Below are 27,659 nucleotides of genomic sequence, written 5' to 3' on the forward strand. Positions count from 1 at the left end.
GGGCACGGCTGAGCTCTTCTCTCTGTGACTGTGACAGAACCCAGGGAATGGCAGAAGATGTGCCAGGGAGGGTCAGCTGGACATGAGGAAAAGGTTCTTCACCCAGAGGTGCTGGACACTGAACAGGCTCCCCAGGGAGGTGTCACGGCCCAACCTGACAGTGTTCAAGAAGAGACTGGACACCGTCCTCAGACACACGGGGTGACCTGTGGGGTGTGCAGTGCAGGGACAGAAGTTGGGCTCCGTGATCCTGTGGGTCCTTCAGGCTCAGGACATTCCATGATTTTATGATTCTGATCTTGGTCTTCACCACCATTGGTCGGGAGGGCTGTCAGTCTCCTCCCCTGAGCTGATCCTGCAGCTGATTGGCTGCCTGGGCCATGAGTCTGCCTGGTTTGAGGCCCACCCTCCCCTGAGGTGATGGGCTCTGATTGGCTGCCTGAAGGATCGGTCCTCCCCATAGTACCCGCCCTTCCGTGAGGCGCTGTTTACTCTGATTGGCCGTCTGGGATTTCCCCTGGTTCCTCCCATCAAATGATTGGTCAGGCCGCTTGTCAATCATCCGTTGCTGCACGCCTGCCAGCCGTGATTGGTGCAGCCAGCACAGCCCGCCCCTGAACGCTGCCCAGTTGGTTCAGCTCTCGCCACCTTTCTAGCAGGCCTCAAAGCTTGATTGGCTGGTTACATGTCAATCATATGACTTGCCCCGCCTGCTCAAGTGTGATTGGCTGTCCTGGGTCCACTGGCTTCCCATAGACTTCTGGTTGGTTGTTGCCAGGCAACGAGCTCCACCTGAAACTGAAACCGTGGGCCATAAACAAAGGCCATGGGTGATAAAAGGCACGTTGGGACCCTGAACATGAGGATTTGGGCCCCAAGAAGGAGGCTCTGGGCACTCAAAAGGACGGGCAGGTGCTACAGATGGCGCTTTGGGCCCTGAACACGAGGGGACCCTCTTGGTTCCCACCCGAGCTGGGTTTGGTGCCCGTGACCCCACGGAACAGACACCTGTGCTGTCCGGAGTGGCCACGGAACAGAAGGAGCCCAAAGCCACGGACTCCATGAGCTCAACGGGGAGTTGTGACATTTTATGGATGTTTCACAGGGCGGCCCATGGACTGAGGGCAACTGTGTGTGTGTGACAGCAAAGGGTGGGAAGGGGAGCGGTGGCTGGTGAGGACGTATTGGATCGTGTGATACTGGAAGGTTCACAGACTGCCTCAGTTTACCTGTCTCAGTCATCTAGTTATAATAAACCCCTCCCCTTATTGATTTATTTAAAATAGGGATTCCTGGCTCTTATGTTACCGTTCCCCCTAGCTTAACTTTTTAAATACAGTAATCAATTTGCGTTCCGGGATTATTTCAAGGAGACTTTGTTTTACATTAAGGATTGACAGTCTGATGACTCTCAGCCCTCCCCCCGGCTGGGGTCAGGCACCAGGTCCTCAGTTTTCTGAAAACTGCATCCTTTCGTTAAACGTTCCTTGCACTGCTCCTGCAAGAGAAGTGACAACCAGTCCGTGTCCCCTCTGTGGCATCTGGACCTTCCAGAGCTGGACGGCTGGTGGGAACTGTCACCATCAGCCAAGACTCTGTGTGAAGTCTTCTCCTGGATCAGGAACAGCTCTGGCTGTGCCTGGTGAGCACCACACTGCCCGAAGGAGAACAGCAACATCCGTAGTGACTCCTGGTTAATGGGAAGAGATGATTTGAGGGCAGGTTGGCAGCAGACCCTGAGGCCGTGCCAGGGGTGGCTACATCTGGCTCCTCCCAGCAGGATTTTGGAAAGTCCCTTCCCATCTGTGAGTGCCAGGCCAAGGACACGTGGCAAAAACAGCCCCCACCCCCGAGGGCCCTAGCCCCCAACTGGCCTCTGTCCCCAAACTACTCAGACATCTAAACAGGCTGTACCTCTACCTGAATTATTTTCAGTTTTATTTAAAAAAACCAAACTAAAGTGTACTTCTGGATGAAGATGGACCAGGTTCGGGATCAGTACCAGGGGTGCTGCAGGAGCAAGTGTCTCCCAGCGCGGACAGACGGGGGGACCTGTTGGCCTCACCATCCCTGGGCCCCACCATGGCCCAGTTCACCAGACCTGGGCCCGAGGGCTCAGCCCAGGGACAGCCCCACAACCAGGGTCAGAGCGGTTCCTGCTGCTGCCCCGAGGGTCACCAGCCCCAGTCAGCCCTGGGCCAGAGTGCAGGTGTCTGAGCTGGGCTGAGGTGGAAGGAGCTGGAAAACAGCTCATCGGGAGGAGGAGATGGAAGAAGGTGCCGTGTGTGTGGCACTGGGGATGAACTGACCCCCTCAGTTTGGTATCTGGATCCGTGCTGGGCTTGCACATGGACTAAACCCCAGCTCAGAGCACAAATTGCTGTTACCAGCCCTGGATTCCAAATGCTGTTCCTGCTCTCTCCTCCCTGGTGTGACCCGAGTGCACCACTGCCCTGCCTGCTCCTGCCTTGGGGCTTGGGGAACTCGGGCTGAAATGAAAAGATAAACTCATGCAGTTATGGGATCTCTTAACTGTCCTGAGATTGCTTTGCTAATCACTCTGTAACTTTTCCTGGGCTATGAACTCGATATGTGCCCAGAGAGGCAAATAAGTCTATGAACCAACTTTCCAATTAAGGTTTCCTTTTTACAAAAAAACACACTTCCAATTTCTCATGGGCAACAGATTGAAAGATGGAAGCTGAAGTAGCATCTGCCTCTTGCCAAAACAGTTAATAACAGATGGTTCCATTCAGTTGATCCTTAGTTGCTTCCTGCACAGGAAAACTGTCCATTAATTTGATCTTTGGTGTACAGGCAGGGCCTTGCTGATGTTCCTGTGTAGGCAACAAGAATGTGGATGTCAGGCTTTCTGCAGATTTGTGACTGAGTTCTCCTGTTTTCCCTAATAAGCAAAATCTTGCTGTGTACTCCTCAAGTCTCCCATAAGCTGGTGGGTTTAGAGAAGGACAGGGAGCTCCAGTTAGCTCAGGGAGGACCAGTCAACATCACAGGCACAGCAGACCGGAACTCGACTTGGAGAAAACTATTGGAATTTATTGACAACTGAAACTGGCACCTCTCCCCCGTCTTTGGGTGGATCACCATGCACCCTGAACCGATACACGCAGGTGTAGTCCGGGTGGCCCCAGTTGCTCAGGACTTGCAGCTTGATGTAATTCACAAAACCAGGGAGCTCGTTCTGAAATGACAAGAAGAAATGAGTCGCCTTTTCCTCTCTGGCACGTGAGCACTGACAGAATAGTGCCGCAGCAATGGCTTTGTTCAACAGCTTCGTTCCTGCTGCTTCCTTTGGCAGGGAAGCCTCTCCCCATCCAGCCGCATTTCTCCTCCTCTCCTACAGTTCTCCTCCCTCTTTGTCCCCATACCTTCAGCTGGAAGGTCTGACTGGGATTCAGCACCGCCAGGAAGGTGAACTGTCCCAGGAATATTCCCTGCTCCTCATGTTCTTCCTTGAAGCCCTACAGAAAGACAGGGGTAGAGAAAACAAGAGTGTCTGGTATCACCATGTCAAGACTAAACTTCAGTCTGTGAAGTATGGGGTTATTTCAGCTACGTAGTCCAAGGACAATGAGCACAAGGAAAAGACGAGAAGCTGCACGTGGGCAGCATGTCACACTTGCCTACTCAACGAGTCCAGGCTGCCAGTCAGAAAAGGAGTAGATGCTCCCAGTGAGTGGAAGGTAACCTGAGGATCACAAATGCCACTGGGATTGGAAGCCAAGAAGGTCTAGGACCATGCACTGTGCCAGCTCCTTTTCCCTGTGCCTCCTGGACTAGCATCTTGCCCTAGAAGCTTTTGGTTTTGAGGGGTACATTGAATAAAAGAGGAATGCAATGGGAAGGAAGCAACACCAAGGAGCCTGTTTCTTCTGAGAGACACGAGGAAGCTTCAGGCCACCGGAATCTATGACCCATCTTCATCCCCTGCTTGGAAATGCTGTGCAACCCCCTGCCCCCTACTCTAGAGAAATCACTTACATAGACAGCAAAGTCCTTTGGAGCTCCAGAGATACTTTCTCCATGGAACGCTGTCCCTGAGACATGGTCCATGGTCACTGCTGTGGGAATGACTGGCACAGACAGCTTGATGAACACGTGTCCCTGGCTTCCTGGGAAGGGCCAGCACTTTCCAGGATGGTTTTCTGGCTGAAAGGAGAAGAAGAAACTACATTCACATGGAGAAGGTCACCCTGGCTCTCACACCTGCCATGAGCATCAGAGGATTAAGAATTCATTTGGCCTATCAGTTCTGCTCTGAACCACAGCCAGTACCTTCAGTCGCACCCTGTGGGTACGGAACAGAGAAGCAGTTGTGAGAATTCACGTATCACAGGGCCATTTCAGGAGAGAAGCCCTTCGATGGCTGGGAGCTCGGTGTGCTACTTGTAGAAGCTCAGCAGCCTCTCCTGGTCCAGAGCCCTCACCAAGAACAAGCCAGGGACGGTGTGGCTGAAAGGCCCCTGCCCAGAGCAGGTGGCAGCCACAGGCCCCCCTGGATGAACCGTTCCTGTCAGGGGAAGCCCTCGCTGCCTCTCATCCACCGCCACCTCCTTCCCCTGGCACCAGCCAGCTCTTCAGATTGTGCAGGCAGGTCAGGAGCAGGGCCAGGACGGCTTGAGAGCCCAACGTGGGACTCTCCAGCAGTGCAGGCTCCCAGCCCCGGCTGGGGCTCACTAAGAGAACATCCCAGAGCTCTGCAGGCATCTCTGCCCTTCTCCTTCCTTGCAGTGCTGACACTTTGCACAGCGACTGGGCAGACACAGACTGCAGGAGCAGCCTGGCCTGGTAGAAGCTCCCGCAGAGAACCTGGGGCACTCTGGGAGAGGGAGGAGGGAGACACTCAGCAGGGAGACACAGGAGGAGAGCAGGTCCATGCGAGAAGGAGGCAGGAAAGGAAGTTTCAAGGAGCAAAGACAGGGGGAAAGGCAACTCTGAGCAGCGTGTGTGCTTCATTCTCCTGACCCTCCTTTTACTGTTTCTTGGTGCTCCTACCTCCAGAATAAGCTCAGGGGACCTCACGTAATCCATCACGGGCAGGGAATACAAGAACACCTTCGCTTTGGCAGTCCGGAGGGATGGAGAAGACTTGGAACGAATGACGGCAGCCCCTGGAATTTAAAACATGAGCACAATCATCAGGCAGTGTCAGGAGGAATATTACACTGTTGACTTGGAAACGGCTTCTCAGTTGTCATCCATGTCCTATGGTGGGTTCCCCTCTGTCTTACTGCCATGACCCCTCTGGAACACATAGCAGGGAGTCATTAAACTGTCCTATTTGGCCATGGAAATAGGCAAGACTGTGAACCAGCCTTTCAGTTTTTCCCATGGGGTCTGGCCCGTTACAGGCTCTGTCAGTGGGAGCACTTTTAGGGCACAAGGTGACCCTTGACTTCTCACCCGTTCTCTCTTACTCGTGGGCACATTCTAATGCCCATTTATCAATCTGGACAGGAAGCACTTTGGAACTGGTTTGTTTTTACAATGTCACGGCACCTGCTGATCTCAGGGCGTAATCAGGCATTGGGACCTGGATCTCTTCCAGCTTCTCCAGAGCTTGACTGATGATCTCCTGAACAGCCTGGGAAGGAAGGGAAAGGAGTGTGTCATTTGGAAGGAAAAGGAACGGAGCGAGCAGCTCCCCATGCAAGGCCAGCCAAGGTGAGTGGGGACAAGGCAAATCTCATATGGAAGGGAGGCCCAAATTGCCTGGAAGCCTCCCTAGTTTGCTCTGCTGTGATATATGGGTATCAGAAAGGGGGTCTGCTCACTCCAGTGCTCTGAATGCTGAAGCTGTGTGAAGGGGCTTTTCCTGTGGAGAGGCCCCAGGCCAGGCAGCACGGACAGAAAAGCCTTCTGGGTGTGAGATAGGACCAGCTTAACTCTGGACCTCTGAGACCATTCTTTCTTTCCAGTCCTCCCTTGAGGAGGACCTGAGATCTGGACGCAGAGGAAGGTACGACTCAGACAGCCATCATTCCCATCACGCTCTCTCTTCCCCATAACGAAGTGTGGAGCAACAGGAAAAAGAAGTGTGGCCATGACAGCACTTGTTCCAGCAGCACCAGCCTGTTGGCTGGGACAGGGAATTCAGTAGGATATGTGCCGGAGGGAGGATAAAACCCCTGAGTAGATCCTTCTGCCTTGTGCCCTTACCCGTCTGGTAAAGCCTGGGAGCTTTGCCTGCTTCACGCCTTCCTGGAGAGCCCGCTCCGCGACATCCTTTGTGCTCCAGCGCAGATGATAAAGCTCTTCCTGGAGCTTACGGAGCTGGTCTGGCAGGGGCAGGGTTTCACTCAGGTCTTCTCCTAACTCTGCTGCGGTTCTCCAGATGGTTAAGGTGCCGTGTTGTCCCACATGGTAAATACCTGTGGGACACACACCAGACCTTAGAACTTGGTCTAAGGCTGGGTTAGGCCCTGGGCTGCCTGCTCCCATTTCTGTGTCTCTCCCAAGTGCCATAGATGTCTCTCCTCTTGTCTTTGACAGTCGCTATCATGGCATATGTGCTACACAATAGATGAACGTTCCCTGCCCTGGACTGTGCTCCTTGTCCTACAGAAGATTCTCAGCCCCCTGGGGCAGGAGAGCTCAGCCACAGATTCTCCCTCGGCTGAAGAGAACTGGCTTAGCCCTCCTGGGGAAGGCAAGTCACCCCTTCCTCACCCCCACACCTGTCTTGCTGGAGCAGGGACTGGCACAGCTCTGTCAGGGACTTTCTGCTCTTAGCTCAGCTGCTGTGGTCACAGCGCAGGAAGTGGACCAGGGCAGGATGAAGCCCTGAGTACCTCCTAAAGCACCATCCACAGGTCAGAGCTCTTGCAGAGACTCACCGAAAGAGAACAGTCCGAGAATCAGCACCAGGGTTGTTGTTTTCAGAGCCTTCATCATCCTACAGAGCAGCAAGGAGGAAAAGGCTGGTGAAGCTGGCGGTTCTCGTGCAGATCAGCAGCAGACTGGAGAGCAGCAGCAGGGACTGCAGCCCTTGAGCCTGGTGTTCCTGGCGTGTGTGTTGGCTTGGTCCTGCACCAGCTCGATTCACTGCTGGGGTTGTCACCAGCTGCACCAGTGGGGGATTTGTCATGGCAGCAATTGTTTCATTAGGGACAAAGGGCTCAAGATTGACTCCGGACTGTAAGCAGGAATTCCAACAAGAGCTGTGGCCACACTTCCCGTCTGTAGGGCTGGAGATGGATTCTTTGGAAATGGAAGGGACAGAACGAACACCTGTTTCTCCTGCTCACAATCCGATCGCAACTTGTGCTGATCCTGTTCTCCACCCTCTCAAGAGAAGGTTCAGCCTGTGCCCCTACGGCAGACTGTATCGAGGACACTGCTTGGGACTCCCTCCATGCGATCCAAAATAGACCCATCCCTCATTCTGCAGAGATCAAAGGCTTTCTGGGCCTTGCCCCTGTGGTCATGAAGACACTGAAAGGCGGCTGCTGCCTTCCACCAGCTCCAGACCGAGCTCTCAGGCTGCCCTCATGTTCCACTCCTGTCCACCCTCCACCCACCCCAGCTGATGAGGTGGAAAACACACCTGGGCAAAGGGGAGGAGGAATTTTCAAACCTACCCGTTCAGACTTTGAACCTTCGCTGTCTGTCTCTTGGTACCTGCTGAGGTGCAGGTAACAAGCATCTTCCTTGCTCAGCAGCGAGCCAAAAACTCTGCGATCTTTGTTCCCTCAAGATCGAGAGTGACAAAGGCGCAGGGAGACCCCTGGTTTTATACCCTGCTGTGCCGACCTCAGTGCTGATGCTGCTTTGTGACATCAACGGCAGTGGGTGATGTCACAATGGAAGAGGCTGCACCACGTTTGGAGGTAAAGTCCAACCTGACAGGAGCGGGTTTTGCAGTCCTCTCTGCAAGGGCAGAAATCCTTCACCATAGAAAGACTGGAAAGTTACAGGAACATGTTACTCTCAGAAAACAGACACTGTCAACCACTCTTCCTCTTGCTTACCAAAGTTCAGATGGTGTGAGAAAAAAGAAAAAAACACAAAAAAGCAAGATTCTTGTTCCTATTTTATGGAACCCATTATATCAGCCACTCAACATTAAGTCCAACTCCAGTCTGAACCTCAGAATAAGAAATGCCATCTTAAAATTTCCAGGAAACAGAAGGGCTTTGAAGTGGCAAGACCAGAAAACATTCATGAAAGCACCGCCATGCAAGTCCACACCCCTGATCACAGACCACCTGCCCCATTACCTAAGGCAATGATGTTCTCATCTAATTTGCAGCCACTGACATCTGGAAAACAGCACAGGGTCTCTTGTTGTTTAGCGCTGAGCACACAGGTTGACACTGGAGCTGGTAAGAAAAACATCCACAGTCAGTCTGGTTTCATTGGAGGACATCAGGACAAGTTCAGTTCACATTCACAAGGAATCACAGCAGGTCCCACCCGTCCCTGCAGACCCCAACACGGCTCCTGTGCAGGGTCCCGAGGAGCAGTGAGCGCAGAACAAGAAACCTTCCTTCAAAAGAAGGCCCCCAGCCGGCTCTTTCCCCAAGCTGCACAGAGCAGCAGCTGAGAACAACCTCTGCCACAACTACACCCGGCTCTGCCGTCTGCAGGAGGAGACCAGCTCCTAAATGATCCCCAGCCCTACAGACACAGATCTTCCCCAGGACAGTGCTCAGCAAATACCAGAGCACAGCGACACATGGTCATTCAGTTGAAGCTGCTGGGGAGAAGGACAGAGGACTAGAAAGAGACAAATCAGACAAGAGAGAAGATAGAGGAGCCCAGAGAGAAAGAAACACACAGGGAAAACGCTGGAGAGATGGAGAGATCAAGAGAAATAGGGACGAGGAGCCACAATGAGACAGGGAGGAAGAAAGAGGAGGGTGGAGGAGCAGGACAGAGGGACAAGGGGATGGGAAGGAGAAGAAGGAAAGTTGGGTAGAGAAAGACAGGGAGAGGGAGGGGGATGTACACATGGAGAAAAGGAAGGAGAGAGAGCAGAACAAAGGGACTGAGAAATAAAGGGAAGGTCAGATGGGGATGAAGAGACTGACAAAGGGAGAAAACCCACAGTGAGCTGGAGGAAGAGGAAAGGAGGGCTGAGAAGCAGCAAAGAGGAAGAGACAAAAAATAAAAGGCAGAGCCAGCTGGACAGGGGTCTATTGCCAGAAGCAATGGGACAGGCAGTGAGGCAAGAATAAAGGCAGAAAAGATGGGGACAGGCAGCAGGACAGAGGGACAATGAGAGCATAAAAGGGGCAGGGAACAGGATATACACGGAGAAACAATCAGCAGTAACAGAGAGAAAGATAGAAGAGAAAAAAAGAGATAAAGAGGGACATGGGACAGGGAGAGAAAGGAAGAAGGAAAGGGAGCAGGACAAGGATTGTCAGAGAAACACAAAGACAGGGAGCAGGACAGGGGAACACAGACAGAGAAAAAAGAGTCGGGGAGGCAGCACAAAGGGAAAGACAAAAATGAGAGACAGGCAGCAGGGCACAGATAGAGGTAGAAAAGGCCTGGGCTGGGCAGCAGGGCAGAGATGGAGACCAGAAAGCAGCTTTGGGCTGCAGGACAGAGATGGAGTGAGAAATGAAAGTGACAGGGAGCAGGAGAGAGTGACAGAGAGAGTGGAAAAACTACAGAGGGAGCAGGACAGAAAAACAGAGCGGGGGACAGACAGGGAGAAGGGCAGAGAAACAGAGAGGGAATGAGAGGGGCAGGGAGCAGGACAGAGAGCTGGAGCAGGAAGGGAAAATGAGATGGGCAGCAGAACAAAGGGAAGGAGAGACAAAGACAGGGGCAGGGAGCAGGACAAAGGGATGGAAGAAGAAAAAAAGTAGTAATGGTTCAGGACTGAGATGAAAAAACAAATTAAAAATACACCGGGACTGGGATGGAGTGACCGAGAAAGGGCAAAGGAACAGGGGGCAGGACAGCACTGAAGGAATAAACAACTGTGGTGGGCAGTGGGACAAAGAGATGGAGAGAGGAAAAACAGAGCAAGAGAGAGAGGAAAGAAGGGGCAGCAGCTGGACAGGGGGATACAGTGAGAAAAGATGGGACCAGGATTAGAACAGAAAGACAGAAAACAAATAAAGGACAGAGAGACAGCAAGAGGGAAAAAATGCACAATCAAGAAACCAGGTCAAGATCCGACATGGAGGGGACACCAGCTGGGGAGAAACCGGGGACACCAGAGACCCTGATGAAGACTCTCGAGTACCAAGGATGGACTTCAGCAAAGTTATGGCGGGGTTATGGAAATAATTCATGTTTGATGCATCAACCAAGCCATAGAAACGAATATGCAATAGGTGTATGTAAGAAATACCAAGAAGTGAGAATCACACACACGCTCGATTAGAGGAGCAATCTTGCGAGTGTCTGGCGCGCTGTAACAAAAGTGCTGCTTTTACCACTTTCCAAACTGTGTTAAAGAACCTTTCTGCCGAATTTTCGGTACCATTTCCCCCCGCCCAGGAGAACAAGGCCAGAGCAGCCCACGCACACCTGAGCCAGATGCAGCAACAACATCCCCGGGGCCCCAGTTGCAGGAAAAAGGGCCCCAGGGCTGGGCCGGGGGCTCCTCAGCCTTGGGGCCTCTCCACGGAACCCACGGCAAAGATCAGCCTGGCCGCCTGCAGAGCCGCCGCCTCCTCAGCTTGGGCTGCGCTGCCATTGGGTGGGAGGGCTGTCAGTCTCCTCCCCTGAGGTGATCCTGGATCTGATTGGCTGCCTTAGGGGTCACTCCCCCCACAGTGCCCGCCCTGCCCTGAGGTAATGTTTCCTGTGATTGGCCGGCTGGGATTTCTCATTTCCCCCCCTACCAAGTGATGGGTCAGACTACTTGTCAATCATCCATGTGCTGCACTCCCACCAGCTGTGATTGGTGCAGCCAGCACGGCCCGCCCAAATGCTGCCCAGTTTGTTCAGCTCTCACCACTTTTCCTGCAGGCCTCAAAGCCTGATTGGCTGGTTACATATCAATCACATGACTTGCCCCGCCTCCTCAAATGCCATTGGCTGTCCTGGGTCCCCTGACTCCCCATAGACTTCTGGGCTGTTGTTGCCAGGCAACGAGCTCCACCTAAAACTGAAACTGTGGGCCCTGATCAGAGGCCGTGGGTGATAAAAGGCACGTTGGGACCCTGAACATGAGGATTTGGGCCCCAGGAAGGAGGCTCTGGGCACTCAAAAGGACGGGCAGATGCTACAGATGGCGCTTTGCGCCCTGAACATGAGGGGACCCTCTTGGTTCCCACCCGAGCTGGGTTTGGCGCCCGTGACCCCACGTACCAGCTGTCTGCTGTGCTTTCTGACCTCATGGGCCCTCTTGTCCTGCCTCCCTTCTGCTGCTAAAGCCTGTTATAGGAAACAATCACCTTGCCAATAGAATAGGCCCGGGCAAGATCTCTCAGCAAAGCATATTTTATTAATGATTTTGCAAGACCGGGTGTTCTACCTAAAAGTAGGTACACAGAATAGGGCAAAAAGCCTCCGCTTAGATCCCCCCCAAATCCCAGCTGCAAATTCCCTCCCCTGCTCCCCATTGGTTGGGTACTGCAGGGTTTACTAGACTACCCGACACCTGCCTCAGTTTACCTGTCTCGTTCATCTAATTCTAACAACTCTCTGACCTTATTGATTTAATTAAAATATGGATTCCTGGCTCTTTGGTTACCCTGTCACTTAGCTTAACTTTTAAAATACAGTAATCAGTTTGTATTCTGGGATTATTTCAAAGAGACTTTGTTTTACATTAAGGATTCATAGTCTGATGTCTCTCATCCCTTACCCCCCGCTGGGGTCAGGTGTCAGATCAGTTGTAAAAACAACATTCCTCCTTCAATGGCTCTTACAACTCGACCTCCACATTGAAACAGAAGAGATGGCAAGATGGGAACACACAGCACACAGCTCTCAAAACCTCATCACAGGGACTTCTCAGATTGGGGATTTCACCAATTGATGCAAAACCCACAGAGAAGCAAACACCCCATAAATGACACATGCGAGGCCAACAGGAGTTTGTTTTTAATTGTGGCTTTGGCTTTTCTGCCCACTGGCGCTCAGTGAGTGTTTCTGAGAAGCGATCCCAGCCGTGGGTGCAGGTTGCAGCTCCTCCTCGAGGGGCCTGTGGGCAGGCGGGCCGGCCGGCAGAGCTGCCCCTGGCTCTGGAAGGGCTCTCTGAGCTCTTCCTGGCCAGAGGCAGCACTGGCTGCTGGTGCCCTTGGGGCAGCTTGGTCTCTGCTGGGCAGCTTTGGCGCTTCCTGGACTCTTCCTCCTCCTCTCCAGCATCGCAGGTGTCACATACTGTGTCCTCCCTCATCCCAGGCTGCAATCTGCCTTGGTCACCACTGGCTGCTTTTCTGATTTGTAACTCCAGGGCACTGAAGCCTTCCTGCTCCTCCTCCTCCTCCCCCTGTGTGCTGAGGGGTCACAATCCGTGATCTCCACAAACTGGCTGTGGACGTCATAGCACCGCCGCGGGGATCTGCTCCGCTCCCTCTGCCTTGGCTGAGTTTGTTCCTGAGCAGCTTTGGCTCTGGAAGGACACTGGGAGCTGCTGTTGGAGGGCCCTGGAGCTGCATCATCCCTTAGGGCTCGGTCACAGCATGGAGGACTTGTTCTCCAGCTCCGTGTCCTCCTCACTGAGCGATGCTGCTCCATGATCTCCACAAACCGGCTGCGGAGATCATAGCCCCACCGCGGGGATCTGCTCCGACCTCTCTCCCTTGGGCGGGTTTGCTCCTGAGCAGCTCTGGGGGCAGGAACAGCCTGGGAGCTGCTGCTGGAGGGCACTGGAGGTGCTGGTGCAGACTGGGAGCTGCTGCTGGAGGGTCTTGGAGCTGCCTCATCCCTGTGAGTGCGGTCACAGCCCAGGGGGCTGGTTCTCCTCCTCCTCCCGTCTGACTGTTCATAGTCTGTGGTGTCCACAGCCCAGCTGCGGAGATGGTTGCCCCACTGCGGGGATCTGCTCCGGGCCCTCTCCCTGGCACCGTTCTCCTGGCAGTGGGCAGAAGGGCTGAATCCCTGCTCCTCTTTGCTGCTGTCCTCTCGCGCAGTGTGGGGCACACGGTCGCGGGGGTGACAGCGCAGCGGGCGCGCAGCTTTCCTTCTGGACACCAGCCTGACGCAGCCGTGGAAGAAGCGACGCAAGCAGGAGCCCATGGAGGAGCTGCTGTTGATCCTGCCTGGCCAGGTGGGGCACGGCCGGCTCGCAGCTGCCTCCCGGGCACCTGCCTGGCTTTGCTGGCTGCTGCTGGCTGGTGCGGAGGAGCTGCTGTCCTCTGCAGAGTCCTCCATGCCCCCCGCCATGTCCTGCAAAGAGAGCTGTGAGAAGCTCCTGCCCTTTACTCCTGACAGGACCCATCAGTGCGGAACCCCCAGAAGCTGTGAGGGAACAGCTAAGGGCCTCCCAAAGGCTCCTGGAGGCTGCAGATGGGCCAAGGAGGCCAAATGGGATGGATGCAGGTGGGATACTGGGAGAGGGAGCCGTGCTGCAAATGTGCAGAAAGCTGCTGTGTGGGAGGGAAAAGAGAGCGCTGCCAAGATCCCTGAAAGAAACCCGCTGTCCATCTGGTGCCCTGACCACCTCCCCACAGCCACCTTAGTCCTACAGGGCAGACCCTGCGGTCCCACAGAACCCACCTGCTTGCTGCCGGCCGCCCACTGACTGAGGAGGGAAAGGGCGTGTGATGGTGCCGGTGAGGAAGAAGCCCTTTGTCCAACTTCCAAATCAGAGCACCTGGGGAAAAAACAGGGGTCTCTGCTGAGGGCTGTTCTTGCAGCCTCTTCTGGAGGGCATGGCTGGAAGACTAAGCACTGCTTATCCCTGAATGTTCTGCTGTCTCTCTGTTCCCTTCCACCCACCCACACATGCAGGAACTGTCCATGCAGCTCCAAAACGGCACTGGAGGACGGACCCAAGGAAAAAAATATAATTGCTCCAGGTACATTTCCTTTGTTGAAACACACAGGAAGCAGAGCTCCTCGTTTACATAGACAGTCATAAAAGAAGACAGTGAAAACAAAAGGGGATGGCAAAATTCTTAATAAATAAAAAGCAACCACCAATAAGAAAAAAAAAATTAAAAAGGGAAGTCTGAGCCTGCAATGATACAACTGTTAAGCAGAAGATGATGGGCAGTTCATTGCTTCAGAAAACATCCAGTCATCACTGTCCATAGGGCATTCTTGAGCTCCTGGTTCCTCATGCTGTAGAGGAGAGGATTCACAACTGGAGGAACTACTGAATACAGAACAGAAACTATCACACCCAGGGATGGGGAGGAGATGGAGGGGGGCTTCAGGTAGGCAAACATGCCAGTGATGATAAACAGGGAGACGATGGCCAGGTGAGGGAGACAGGTAGAAAAGGCTTTGTGCCGTCCCTGCTCAGAGGGGATCCTCAGCACGGCCCTGAAGATCTGCACATAGGGCAAGACAATGAACACAAAACACACAAAGAATAAAAAGGCACTAAAACCAAGAATTCCACCTTCCCTGAGGTAGTAGTGTGAGCAGGAGAGCTTGAGGATCTGGGGGACTTCACAGAAGAACTGGTCCAGGACATTGCCCTTGCAGAGTGGCAGTGAAAATGTATTGGCTGTATGCAGCAGAGCATAGAGAAACCCAGTCTCCCAGGCAGCTGCTGCCATGTGGACGCAAGCTCTGCTGCCCAGGAGGGTCCCGTAGTGCAGGGGTTTGCAGATGGCAATGCAACGGTCATAGGACGTGATGGTGAGAAGAGAATACTCTGCACCAAAGAAGAAACCTATGAAGAAGACCTGGGCAGCACATCCCGCATAGGAAATGACCCTGGTATCCCACAGAGAGTTGGCCATGGATTTGGGGAGAATGGTGGAGATACAGCCCAGGTCGAGGAGGGCGAGGTTGAGCAGGAAGAAGTACATGGGGGTGTGGAGGTGCTGGTCACAGGCTATGGTGGTGATGATGAGGCCGTTGCCCAGGAGGGCAGCCAGGTAGATGCCCAGGAAGAGCCAGAAGTGCAAGAGCTGCAGCTCCCGTGTGTCTGTGAATGCCAGGAGGAGGAACTGGCTGATGGAGCTGCTGTTGGACATTTGCTGCCTCTGGGCATGGGGCACTGTCACAGCAGGGAATAAAAGCGACACGTTAGGGGAGACTTCTCTAAGCAAAATCAAAGCCATTTCTCACACACCCTCCCCTGCTCCACACCCCTTGTCCTTTTCCAGACCTTCCTTCGGGTCCGTGGCTGAGCCCTGGGTGGTGCTGGCTGGAGGTGCCGTGAGGAGCAGGGCCTGTGCCCGCTGGCTGCCCAGGAGTCAGCCCTGCTCTGCAGCAGGGGTCATGGGAACGGGGGCAGGGGACGGACCTGGGGTTCAAAGTTGTCATCTGAAACTGCTGCTGGTGAAGAAGGGCCTGTCAGCATCTGCACTATCACAGAGAATGGAACAGGATGGTAAAATGAAGTTTGAAATGATTGGGGTTTTGACAGCTTCACAGAATCACAGAATATTAGGGATTGGAAAGGACCTTGAAAGATCATCTAGTCCAATCATTTAACTCCCCTGGAGAGTGTTGTTGGGTGTCAGAAACCCTCAGCATTTCTGCTGCACTCAGGGAGAACAGAGTGAGTCCTGCGAGACCAGAGGATGTCTGTGGGTCAGTGCAGAGTGATGGCAGTTGGTCTGTCCCTCTGTCTTGCTCCAGCTGCCCTGGGCTGGCACCTTTCTGAGATGGAGGCTGATCACACTGCCATGTTACCCTGAGAGCCACTGGGCACTGCTGAGAGCAGAGGGATCCACCTCAGACCACGACGTGTTTAGCCCAGGACACACACGGATCATTTCACAAGCCCAACAGCATTTTCTTGGTCACAGCATCTCTGTGCTTCTCTGTGGGGCTTTCAGATAACACACATATGCTGTAGGACGTTTGCATCCTGGAGGGAGGATCACAGCTTGGAAGGAAAACTCAAGGAAACAGCCAAGGGTCCACAGCCCCACAGGTCAGAGCAAAGCTGGGACACGTGTTCCCATGGACACACCTGCAGGAAAGGACCCACAAGATCAGGCTGTGACTCTGCAGCTGAAACTCCCATCCCCAGAGAGCCTGACAGCAAGAAGCAGATCACATGAGCAGTGACCCAGAGCAGTGGAGCAAGAAGGAAAATGCAGTGAGGGTGGGTGTGAGAGAGGCCAGGGCAGAGGCAGCCGGGCACTCAGACAGCGTCACCCTTCCCCAGCTGTGCAGCCACCTCCCACACACCACCATTGCCGGGCAGCTGCTCTCAGCCCCTGTGCTCTGCAGAGGGAACTGGAGCTCTGGCTGCACAGGAGCTGCTTCATGCCTTGGAGCCCCCGGCCCTGAGGGCAGAGGCTTTGCTGGGTGGGAGAGGAGGCGAGGGGGCTGCTCACAGGAGGGATCTGCACTGCGGGGGATCGTAGGGAGTTTTCTGTGTTCTCCCTCCCATAACAATTCCCGGTTTAGTTTCCTCTCATTTCTGATCATTTCCCTGCTGCCTGGACATTCTCCCCCTGGGAGGTGTTTCCCTGTCCATGTCTTTTCCCTGTCAATGCTCACAGACCCCATCCCACCCTCTGTACCCTCACACGGGCCCTACAGATCCTGCCTGTTCACAGGGCACTGCCTGGGGGCATCTTCCTGTTTGCAGACTGGGGAAAAGGACAGGTCAGACTAAGACTGACGGGTATAGCCAATGTGACGCTGGTGCTGTGCACAGGCAGAGCAGCAGCTGAAGGGATGTTATGAGGCTTCTGGCAGATGTAATGATTAATCGAAGTTGCAGTTCAGTAGTCACAGTGACTTGTTTAAGCATGAGAGCTCATTTTCATTTTAACCTTTCCTGCACCCCCCAACCCTTGGGATAGGAAACTGAAAAGGCAGGCTCAGGAAAGCCCCCTATCTATCTGGTAATCCTTGCACTGATCTTCTCTTTGAGGCATCACCTTGGAAAAATCCTGGGGATGATCTGGAGCTGTGAGGAGCCCTGACCCACACAGCACCCCCTCAACAGCAGAAGCACCTTTCCTGCCCTGATAGGGGTGGCTCCTTCCCGCCACAGCTTTTCCTGACAGCACCGTGGGGACCTCCCCAGGCAGTGCTGACCCTGGCAGGCGGCAGAGTCCCTGCCCTGGCACAGCCCTGGGGTGCAGGGACCCTGCTCTGCAGGACAGCCCTGGGCACCCCTGGCTGCTCACCCAGCTTCACAGCTGTTCAACATTGCCTGCCAAGAGCCCCCTCCTCACAGATCCCTCAAGCTGTGCCTGTGCTAACTTTAAGAGATGCCTCCAGGAGCTACAGCTGTGTTGCCCTGCACCCAGAGACTTACCATGGCAAGGGCTGCAAAGATTTCTCCTCCAGTGAGCTCTCAGTCATCCTCCCAATGCTGACCACCTTTAATCTCTCTCTGCCTTGCTCGTCTCCCTGAGATCCCTAGGCAGAGCCCTCAGCCCTGCTGCGCTTTGCAGAGGAGCTGCTCCTGGGCAGAGCTGTCTCTCTGCAGTGCTGCCGCTTGCCAGGAGCTGCCTCTGTCCCAGGAGCCCAGCCCAGCTCAGTAGCACAGGACAAGCCCATGATGTCCCTTTCTCTATCCTCTCTGGGCTCCCTCCAGCTGTCCCTGGGGCGCCAGGGGCACATCCTTTGAAACAACAAAAAGTAATCACTGATGTTGATTCTCTCTCTTCAGCAGTGACACTTCTTGCCAGCATTGTGTTCTTTGTATTAAAAAGTAAATCGGTATGAGAATCACCTTTTCTTGTCCCATCATTAGGCAGGTCACCAGGAATGTTACAGCAAAGGATCTAATTTTTCCAAACTGGGGGAGGAATATGTTCCCCGGAATGATTTTAGGCATTATATTCTGGGTTTATACTCCTAGGTCTAGAGAGACATTCAGCAATCTTTTGGCCATCTCATGTCTCTGCTCTGAAGCAAACCCTTTGCTCACATGGGCTCTTGGACACTTGGTACCAGGTTTCCATGGGGCGACTCAGGTTTCCTGGTGCCACAGCTGGGGTGGTTCAGCCCAGATGTGAGGCAATGTCCTCAGCCAGGGACCTGACTGGGTGAGCTGGAGCTGTCAGCGTTGCAGACAGGGCTGTGACACGGATGGAATAAACTGCCAAGGCAGGGTGGCAGAAGTTAGTTCGTCTGGTCTTCAAGCACAGCAGCCTCCAAGCACAGCAACAGGCCAGATCAAAACTCAGTCTAGACCTGTAAGGCAATTCAAGGGCCCCATAATGAGCTGTTACTACTGCAGGAACAGTTAAAGGAGAAACAAAGACACCGTGTGGGTACTGATGAATTTAATAAGAAAAAGAAGTGATATTCTCTGTGTCTCTGGTCCTCCATCTTCACCAGCAAGGTCTCTCAGGCCTCTGTGACTGGAGGCAGAACAACCAGCAGTGGATGGGGATCAAGTCAGGGGTCCCTGGAACTAACACAATCCTTTCCAGTCTATGGGACAGCAGGGGCAGCAGCCCAGGAGCTGAGACAGCAGGACCATGTCACAGTGAGGCCACTCTCCACCTTCTTGGAAAGCTCATGGAGACTGGGGGGACTCCCTGACCACTGGCAGCTCTCACACATTGTGTGCACTTTTCAAAAATGGCCAATGGGTGAGCAGGGGAACTAAGGGCTGTGCCCCAGAACATGTCCACTGGGACCCCATTTCTGGGTGTCTGGAAGAGAAGGTGAAGGGGTTTACCCAAGGCAGGTTGTGTCTGTCCATCCTCTTTGCTTTCTGTGAGGAAAGGACAGGGTTGCTGGATGTGGGAAGTGCAGTGGTGGTCTGTCAGCTCAGGAAGGCATTCAGCATCATCCCCCACAATATTCTTGTGTCCAAGGAAGGATAATAGGGTCTGCATCGGTGTGCAAGTAGGTGGGTAAAAAACAATCTGGATGGTTGGACTTAAAAGGCTCTAGATAAAGGGAGAAACTTTCCAATCCTGAGGACAGTCAAGCCCTGGAAGCTGTTTTCCAAGAGTGCGCATGCACTCTACCCCAGAAAGTGTCCAAGATGTGTTTGGATAAAGCCCTGAGTTATCTGATCTGACCCTGCTTTGAGCGGGAGGTTGGTCAAGACACCTCCCAAGGTCCCATCCAGCCTGAATGATGCTGTCCTTTCATCCCCTTCATGTTTTCAATTTAGGGACAGTTCTCTAGTTCTCCCTGGCCACAGGAATAATTCACATGAGGTCCACGGCTGTTTTACAAGTGCCCCCAAACAGCCCTGACCACATCTTGTGCATCCCTTTTCATTTGTCCCCACCCAAGTTCTTCTTTTTTGCTGTCCTCATGCCCACCTTGTTGATCCTTTCAGAGCAGGTTGCTTAAGAGGTGTCAGCATCCATGTACAGAGTCTGCACATCAGCCAGGCAGCAAAGCCATCGTTACAGAAATGGAGACGACGCTCTTGACCAGCTCATTGTACCCAGGAATCACATTTCTTGTCTGCTGAGATTCCTGGGAACACCTGAACTTTAAGTGCAGAGCATGTGAGTCCTCATTGGGTATCCTGGCTCATCTCCTGACCCATGTGGGGCCTCAGGCTGTGAAGAGAATCAAAACCAACTTTTTGGCAGGAGTAGTTTCATTTTACATGTGTCACGCAGGGCAGATGAAAGGAGCTCAGAACTCCAGTCTCTGCTGCACTGTTGGGACTTCAGAGACTGGAAATGCAGGTGACTGTGTGTGCCAGTGCACACCACATAAACATTCTGGATTCCTTTGTGCCTTTGCACCAACCTGGGATCTGTTCCTTGGTTTTCTTTGGCTAAAAAAGAAACAACTCCCCTATGCCACCTCCCCCTCACACCAGAAAAAAAGGAGAACAGGTGTGGAAGAGGGAGAATTCGGGGGCAATTCTGCCCAACAGGTGTCCTCTTTCAATCACAAAAAAAGTAGAGGAGAGAGAAAAAACACAGGTCTAAGAACTTCACGCAGGAGGTCAGCTGCCAAGACATAGCATCTCTATTGAGAAGCAACAATGACTGTTGAGAATGAAAGTTTGTTTCATCATCATCACAGAGAATAAGGAGTTCCCTGTGACTGTTATTAGTGATTGTACCACTATTGAAAAACATCCTTGAGAGAATCTCTGTTGTCCCTCAGCTCCAGAGCTCAGCCGGTAGAAAGGGCCAGATTCTTGACTTCAATATGACGGATTCCTCTCAACCTTTCTTCTAGGATTTTTACAGGGCCATATTTCCTATTATAACGTATCAATTCTTGTGCTGCTTCCCCCCACATCCACACCTTTTTAGTATTTGGTTGGTTGGGGGAAGTTGGGGCAGGGGTGAAGGGTGAATCAATGGTAGTGTCAGCTCCATCCCTCTGGCTCCCACTTCTGGTACCCTGGCTTCTGATCAAACCTTCCAATCTTTCTACTGGGCTCCTCAATGCAATTGTCCTTTGAAGGTTTACGTGACTCTAGAAGTCCCCTTATCAAGGGAGTCATCATGTCAGGACTCACTGGCAGCATCATTGAGGATTCACATTCGGGAATCAATTTTCTTTCATGTATCATTTGCAAGCAGGCTGTTTTGTGTGCACTTTCTAGCAATTGATCAGGTGTGCCAGTGATTGCCAGGAACTCTCCCCTATCTAAAGGCTTTAGCCCTCCAGCCCAATAAGCAGCTCGCTGGGTTAGGGACCATGGGGCACGTCTGTCACCAGTTGTTAAGAAAACTTCACGCCCCCAGTAACCATTAGCTTCCTGTTCACTTAACTGAATTTGGTCTCCCCTAGTTAGGGATACGCGCCACACGTGCTCCGTTTCAGATTCTTTAGGGAGGCGACCGTACTCTCTCTTTAGCTTGGCCAACTCAGTGGCAGTGTAAGGTGTTTTCTTAGTTGTAATAAGAGGGTCAGTATCCTCTTCATTTGCATAAAAATATTCTGTTTTCACTAAGGGTCTCACATGTGGGTATTCCTCATAATGTTTCCTCGTCTCCTCCAATTCTTTCTGAGGGTAAATTTGATTTATTTGTCGGATACCTTTCTCCTCTATCTCCCGCTCCCTCAGCACCTGTGTGTTTTTTAAACATTTCTCCTTTAGAGTAGCTTTTAATGAGCGGTTTTCTTCCCTCTCCTTTTCTAATTGTTGAAAACAATTTTCTAATTCTTGTTCTAAATCGGAGATTGTTTTTTGCAAAATCTGCACCAGATTTTCAAGGGATTCTATAATTTTGCTTTCATTACTACGTTGCCTGAGAAGATCTTCAATCACTGCGACTAGGCTGGCTCCTAGGACAGCACAGACTATAGCTTTGTTCTTATCTGATCTAAACTTAGACTTGGTCTGTAGAGAAATCACTTGGTCCACTACACTCTGTAAATCAGCCCAATTATTACAAGCCCAGTCTTCTCTGGGTACGGAGGGTCGAGCCCCATACTTTGCTAGAAGTGTGTAGAACAAGTCTCTGTCTTTCCCTAACCAAAAATCTTGATTATCAGCCTTTTCAGTCATTCTTATTACGAAGGGACCCAACCCACTTCGGGAATGGACAACTTAGTCATACAAAAGCACAGCAACTGCTGTGTCAACCTTCTCTTTCCCGAGTGGCTGGAGGGGCCAAAAATCTGCTACGGGAAGGCTCAACTTAATTACACAAATACTCAGGATTGCACCTACACTCTCCCTAGCAGACAATTCTCATCAACATGAGAACAACACCCATTTTTATACTTTGTGATCCTAGAGACAGACCCCTCAACTCAAGGTTGGAATGCTCAACACCAAGGCGTGTGTGATGTGCGGGAAATCTGAATCGCCCCCCTTGCTTTCTGGACACCTCTCACCTTATCGGGTGTAGGGCCAGGTGTGGATGGAGCGAAACTTTCTTCCCCTATTACAGACCACACAGTACCTGCACTCCTTTGTCTTCTCACAATCCTGTCCATGACACCAATTTAATGTCACAGTCCATTCGTTGATGGACTCATGATGGTTCGTTTACTTTGATCTCAAAGCGACCAAAATGCTACAGGGTTATAATTCAATCAAACAGTGTTAACTTTATTATTTTGTCTGTAAAGTGGCACGCGATAGAGAAAGTGGAGAAAAGGGAAAGAGAAAAAAAGGGGGAAAGGCGATTAGCTACCACCACGAGTCCAAAGGCGTCCCTATGGTCTCAGGTCCCGTAGAGCATCCTGCCGGTCCTCCATCGTGATGTGTGATCCTTTGGTGGTGTGAGCCCAATGATGTCCAGTTGGGAATCGTCTTTTATGCTTCTTCGCCCCGCCTCGCTCCCATGGATTGAGGCCAATCACCGCCTTTGTTTTGCCATCCAGGCTTAACTGTGCAGGCCCGAAGAGTCCCCACTTCGCTTGCCGGAACCCGTCTGCATCGCCTCGGTTCAGGGGTCTCTTACTGGTCCGCTGGGCGACATCAAGACCTTTGGAGAGCCTCTGCCCATGCTCTTCTTTGTTGGCCTTAGTAGCAGGGAGGAGGTGGGGGCAAGTTTGGCTGAGGCAGCAGGTGAAAATCCATCTTCTGGACAGCAGCTGTTGTCCCCAGGTCGGAGAGACCTGTAGAACACAATTCCTTTTAGGAGGTGGGGGCAAGTTTGGCTGCGGCAGCAGGTGAAATCCATACAGCAGCTATTGTTACCTGTAGCCCCCGAGTCGGAGAGGCCTGTACAACACAATTCTTTTCCTCAGGCCTCTCTCCAAGCCATTGTCCAATTCTTTCTATCAGGGCATCTGTTCTCCAAGTCCCTGATGGTGATGTTGAGGCAAATACTGTTCTTCAGACCGACTCTTACAGGAGGTCATGGAGAACACACAGCCAGGCTCTTCACCATGGTGTGTGGTAGAAGAACAAAAGAGAATGGGTGGAAGGTGAGAGAGGTTCAGCCAGGACATAAGGAAAAGCTTTTTCCCCAGGAGCTCAGCCAAGTGCTGTCTCAGGTCACCCAGAGAGGCTGCACAGTCTCTGTCTTTGCAGGTTTTCAATCTCTGATTGAATCAAGGCTTGAACACCTTGGTGTGACCCAGTTTCTGACAGGTTGGACTGCAGACTCCTGAGGTCCCTTTAACCTCAGTTCTCTTACGATCCCATTGTGATGTTGGGCTCTGTTTCTAACTGGAGCAGAGCAGACGATTATGGGCCATGAATCCAGCTGTGCTGTAGGTGACCATCTAAACCAACATCTCAACCAGTGAACCAGTCAACAGCTCAGTGTGACTTGCCCTGGGCAAAGTGTGAGGAGTCCTGGGCAAAGAAGGTTTAGAAGGCATGGGGCACTATGCAAGACACAAAATGATCTTGGCTTAATGCCTGCAGGCCCATCAGATGTCAGTTAATGTCAATGAAAATTAAAATAAGAAGAACTGAAGACAAAGATCCAAAGCAAAGGAAGGTGTCAAAATACTTCTCTTTATTTTTCTTTTTTTCTTTGGGAGGGTTTCTTTTCTTTGAAAAGGAAAGAGTTTCCCAGAACTGGGAATGGATTTAGGACACAAATGTCTTCAGCTCCAGGGAGACAGACACCTGGTGCCAGTGTAGATGCCCCGGGAACCCCTGCCCAGGCTCCACCTGCATTGCAAAGTGCTCTGGTCTCCCCCAGGTCCTCTGTGATAGAGGCCAACCCCAGGCCAGCACCTCAGGTACACTGGGGCCCCTAAAATGGCACTGGCTGTTTATGGTGAGACAACAGATGACCGATGTCTGCCTGGAAGGGTGCCCTTTGTTGTTGTGGTTGTTTTGTGGTTGGTTTGTTGTTGTTGTTGGTTGGTGGGTTTGTTTTTTTTTTTTTGCTTTGGTTTTGTGGTTGTTTTACTTCTTTTGTTTCGTTGGTTTCTTTGTTTGATTGGAGGATTTTTTTTTTAACATATTAAAATTAAAAAAAAAAAAGCCAAAAAGTGAATTACGGGGAAGTGTACTAAGGGTAGGAAAACAAATATTGGTCTTCCCCTGTACTTCTATTACCAACACTCTATTATTTCATCTCCCTCGTCATTCAGGAGTTTCCACCTCTCCTGATTAAATGTCCATGTCAAAGGACAACTTTCTAGCAGACTGGACGTTTGCCCTTCCCAGTGCTCTCAGCTTTCCTCCTCCACTTGCTCTTTGGTCACTCAGTTGCCTCTCAACTCTCTGGTTTCTGCTTCAGAGCTTCAGGGTGTTACAAACTTGCCCCATTCTTCAGAAGTCTAATTAACATGGTAGTTAATGTGTTAATTGTGTTTATATATATCCTTTCCTATCTGTCTGTCTAAAACAGTTCCTGTGTGGATGTCCCTTGTGGATGGTGGACCTCATTAGACCCAGCTTACACACACAGCTGAGGAAAGTGGTTTAGTGTTTATGAAATTGTGTAGTGTTTACACAGGAGAGCAGGTGGGAGCTGGTGTGCAGGAGCTGCAGCATCCACCTGCAGAGCTCAGTGCAGAAGTCTGATGTGAGGAAAAGTGATGCAAGTCTCTGGTGGCCAATGAGGGAACTGGCAGACTGGGGGTGGGGGGTGAGGAGCAAGGGTGTCCATACAGTGTCCAACCTCAAGGGACTGTTCTCCTGCCTGTCCAGATGGCTTCAGGAGACCCTCTGGATCAATGTCCATTGCAGAATGCTGCTGTCACTTCTTCTACACACTGAAAAATGACAGAAAATACCCTTGAAAGAAAAAACCCTCCTTTATGAAATCTTTGAAATCTTCATCAGTAAGTGTCCCATTGAAACCTCTCCAGTTAGTTCTACAAGTCTTGAAGATTGGAAGAAAATTACAGAAAGAAACATCATTCGTTAGGGCTTTCTGTGTTTTAATGAGCCCCATGGCGTATTTGGTGCTGAGTCCATGAACCTCAGATCCCAAGGACAGACTGAAGAATCTCCTCAAGAAGTCCAAGTCAGAAGCAAAGCCCAAAGTACCTTGAAGCATTAATGGGCCCCACTGAGGGCTGTTACTGACAAAGCCTCCCCAGGGACTCGTTAGAGCAGATAATTGGAGGCAGTGATTGCATCAGGCAAAGGCAAAGTGCAGCAGCTCTGATGCTGAGAAAACCCTTGATTTGTTTGATGAAGGAGAATGGCCAAGCCTTGACCCCCTGCCCCTGGGAAGGGAGATCCTGTCCCTCACGTGTGTCTCAGGGGTCTTCCTGGGGATGTGGGGATGATGCCCAGTGCAGGACAACGGTGTGAGACTCCCTGGGGGGTGCAAGGAGGCAATGGGGTGCCATGGCCATGACAACCATGTGTCTCCTCTAGGCCGCACTGTCAGGGACATCTGCAGACACCCCATGCGCTTCCCCAGCTTGTTCTCACCCCGGTGTGTCCCCACCTGTGCTGCTGAACAGCTGATCCCAGCAAGAGAGAACAAAAGGGCAACAGGCAAAAAGACCCAAAGGCCAACTGCAAAATGGCAGAATGGCAAAAGGCCGAACTGACATCGAACTCATGACAGAATGAAACTTCTGAATGGAACTAACCAAACCAGCTGGAAAACCCAAAGTAATGGATGTAACAAACCCTAAAAGCCAGCTCCAGCTTTAGACTGAGCATGCCGCTAATCATAGGGAATATTTCATTGATCAGCCTGCATGTCAACCCAGGTGCTGTCCTGTCTGTGTCCCCTCCTGCCAAGTTGCATCTGCAGCTGGATGGCCAAAGAAGTCCTTGGTTTCCCTGACAACAGCCAAGATATCAGTGAGTTCTGACATTCCTTTCATACCAAATGGCAAACACTGTAAAGCTGCTAAAAGAAAAAATTAACTCTATGCCAGGGAGGAAACAGCGTTATCTCATTATTCTCATAGTAAATCTAAACAAAAGACTGTAGTAGCTATGAAGGAGAGAGATTCAAAATGCATGAAGAAAATTAACTCAATTTCAGTAAAAACAGCATGTTTCCTCAGCCTCCACTTCACCAGGCTAAAGAAGTTTGGGTCTCTCAACATCTCCACACATGACCCAGACTCTCTCTGGCCACACGACATCTCCTCCCCGTTCCTCCAGAATGGGGAACCTCCCACTGGGACACCCCGCTCCAGATGTGACCACACCAGTGCGGAGTCAAGATGGACAATAACTGCCCTTGTCTGGGTGGCCACACTCCTCCCAGTGCAGCCCAATGTGCTCATGGGCATATTCCTGTTTAGCACCACTGAGAACTGACTGAACATCCAGGCTCAGAGGGTTGTGACCAGCGGCACAAAGCCCAGCAGGAGGTACCATGAGGGCCACTGAAGGACACCATGTCCCTACCCAGCATCTCCTCCCCACAGGTGTCCCTTGGGTCCCTGGAACCATTGCAGTGACAAGGGGGAGAGCACTGCCTGTATGGGGTGGAGGAGATGGGGTCTGGAATAAGGGTCCTGGGGCAGTTTCTCCTGGTTGTTCACGCAGCAACAAGCTGGGCTGGATAGTTGGAGAGAGGAACTCTTCCTAAGGGCCTCCAGTGGGCATGGGGATGGTCTACAGTTTCCTGCATGCTGCCTTTTCTGGTGGAGGTCAGAGGCTGCCGGCCCTTTAGAGGGCCCAGGACAGGCCTTGTCCTTCCTCTGGTCACAGCTGGACCCCAGTTCTCCAGATCAGCCCCAGCTCAGGAGCCTTGTCTAGGGGTGACTTTTGGGGTAAGGTTGACAAGAGGGGTGCATAAGTTTGTCTTAAGGACATGTGATGAGCACCAGGACTGAAGTACCAGAGCAAAATTATGTGGCTTCTGGGTGAATCCTTTGTTCAGTGCAAGTCCTGACACAGGGTCCCAGACTTGCTTTCCATGCCACCCTTCACGAGGGATGATGCACTAAGAGATGGCAAGTGGGGGACACCAATACTTCTCCAGCTACTTCCCAGGCCTGGTGAAGCACCAGGACAGCAAGGACTTCTGGCACTGCACCCTGAACTCTGGGTATTATCTTGGGGCAGCTGAACACCAGCATTTTTCTCTCCAAGGCAATTTCCAGCCCAGGTCAGCTCCTGTCTGATCTCCCCCCATCCCTCCTCTGATCTGGTCTGGTGCTCCTGGCCCCTTCCCTGTGCTCCCCACAGGGCCCCAACCTGGCACTGATGCTCTACAGAGCAGGTTGGCTGCAGGACCATGCGGTGACTCCACACTGGTTGTGCTGCTCGGTGAGGGACACAGATGCAACTGCATGGGCTGCACTGTCACTGAGCTCTTTCCCGGGGGTCTAAAGCTCTGGAATGGGTTCAGAGCATTTCTTGGGACTCATTTTTTTTTCTGCTCATTTTGGTTCAGAAATCCCTTCCTTGCCCTTCAGGTGCCTGCAGATTGGTGCAGGAAGATGCGGCCTATTCCCTTCCCAGGGACGGAGGTCGGCTGACCAGCCTGTAATTCTCCAAATTCTCCTTCCTGCCCTTCTTGAAGATGGGTTTGACATCTTCCTTTCCCAAGGACCTCAGAACTCCTCTGTTTCTGCTGTCACTTTTGAAAGCACAATCCAGAATCATGGGCAAGGGTGATGTAGCAGACAGGAGCACTTGCAATGAGCCTGTACAAGGGAGCTGAGATGAATCTCACTGGGCCACTGAGGTTTGTTCCTGGAGTCACACACAGAAATGCCAGGATTCTATCAGGCATCCGTGTCTGAGCTGGTCTCAGGACTCCTTATGCACCCAGGGATGTTCAGAGACAGAATGTGTCCCTTTTACTCACAGAAGCAGGAGTCACAGTGGGTCTCTGGCCTCCTGC

At 52.1% G+C, this 27,659-nt stretch overlaps 1 protein-coding gene across 1 annotated transcript; it reads right to left on the reverse strand.

Annotated features, from left to right (window-relative positions):
- Window positions 1-14,153: 14,153 nt before the first annotated feature.
- Window positions 14,154-15,086, reverse strand: LOC136000368 (olfactory receptor 14J1-like). The gene has a single exon (XM_065654142.1). It carries the CDS (start codon window positions 15,084-15,086, stop codon window positions 14,154-14,156), a length of 933 nt encoding a protein of 310 aa, XP_065510214.1.
- Window positions 15,087-27,659: the final 12,573 nt, after the last annotated feature.

This window comes from Caloenas nicobarica, chromosome 32 (assembly GCF_036013445.1).
Source record: "Caloenas nicobarica isolate bCalNic1 chromosome 32, bCalNic1.hap1, whole genome shotgun sequence".
NCBI classification, from domain to species: domain Eukaryota; kingdom Metazoa; phylum Chordata; class Aves; order Columbiformes; family Columbidae; genus Caloenas; species Caloenas nicobarica.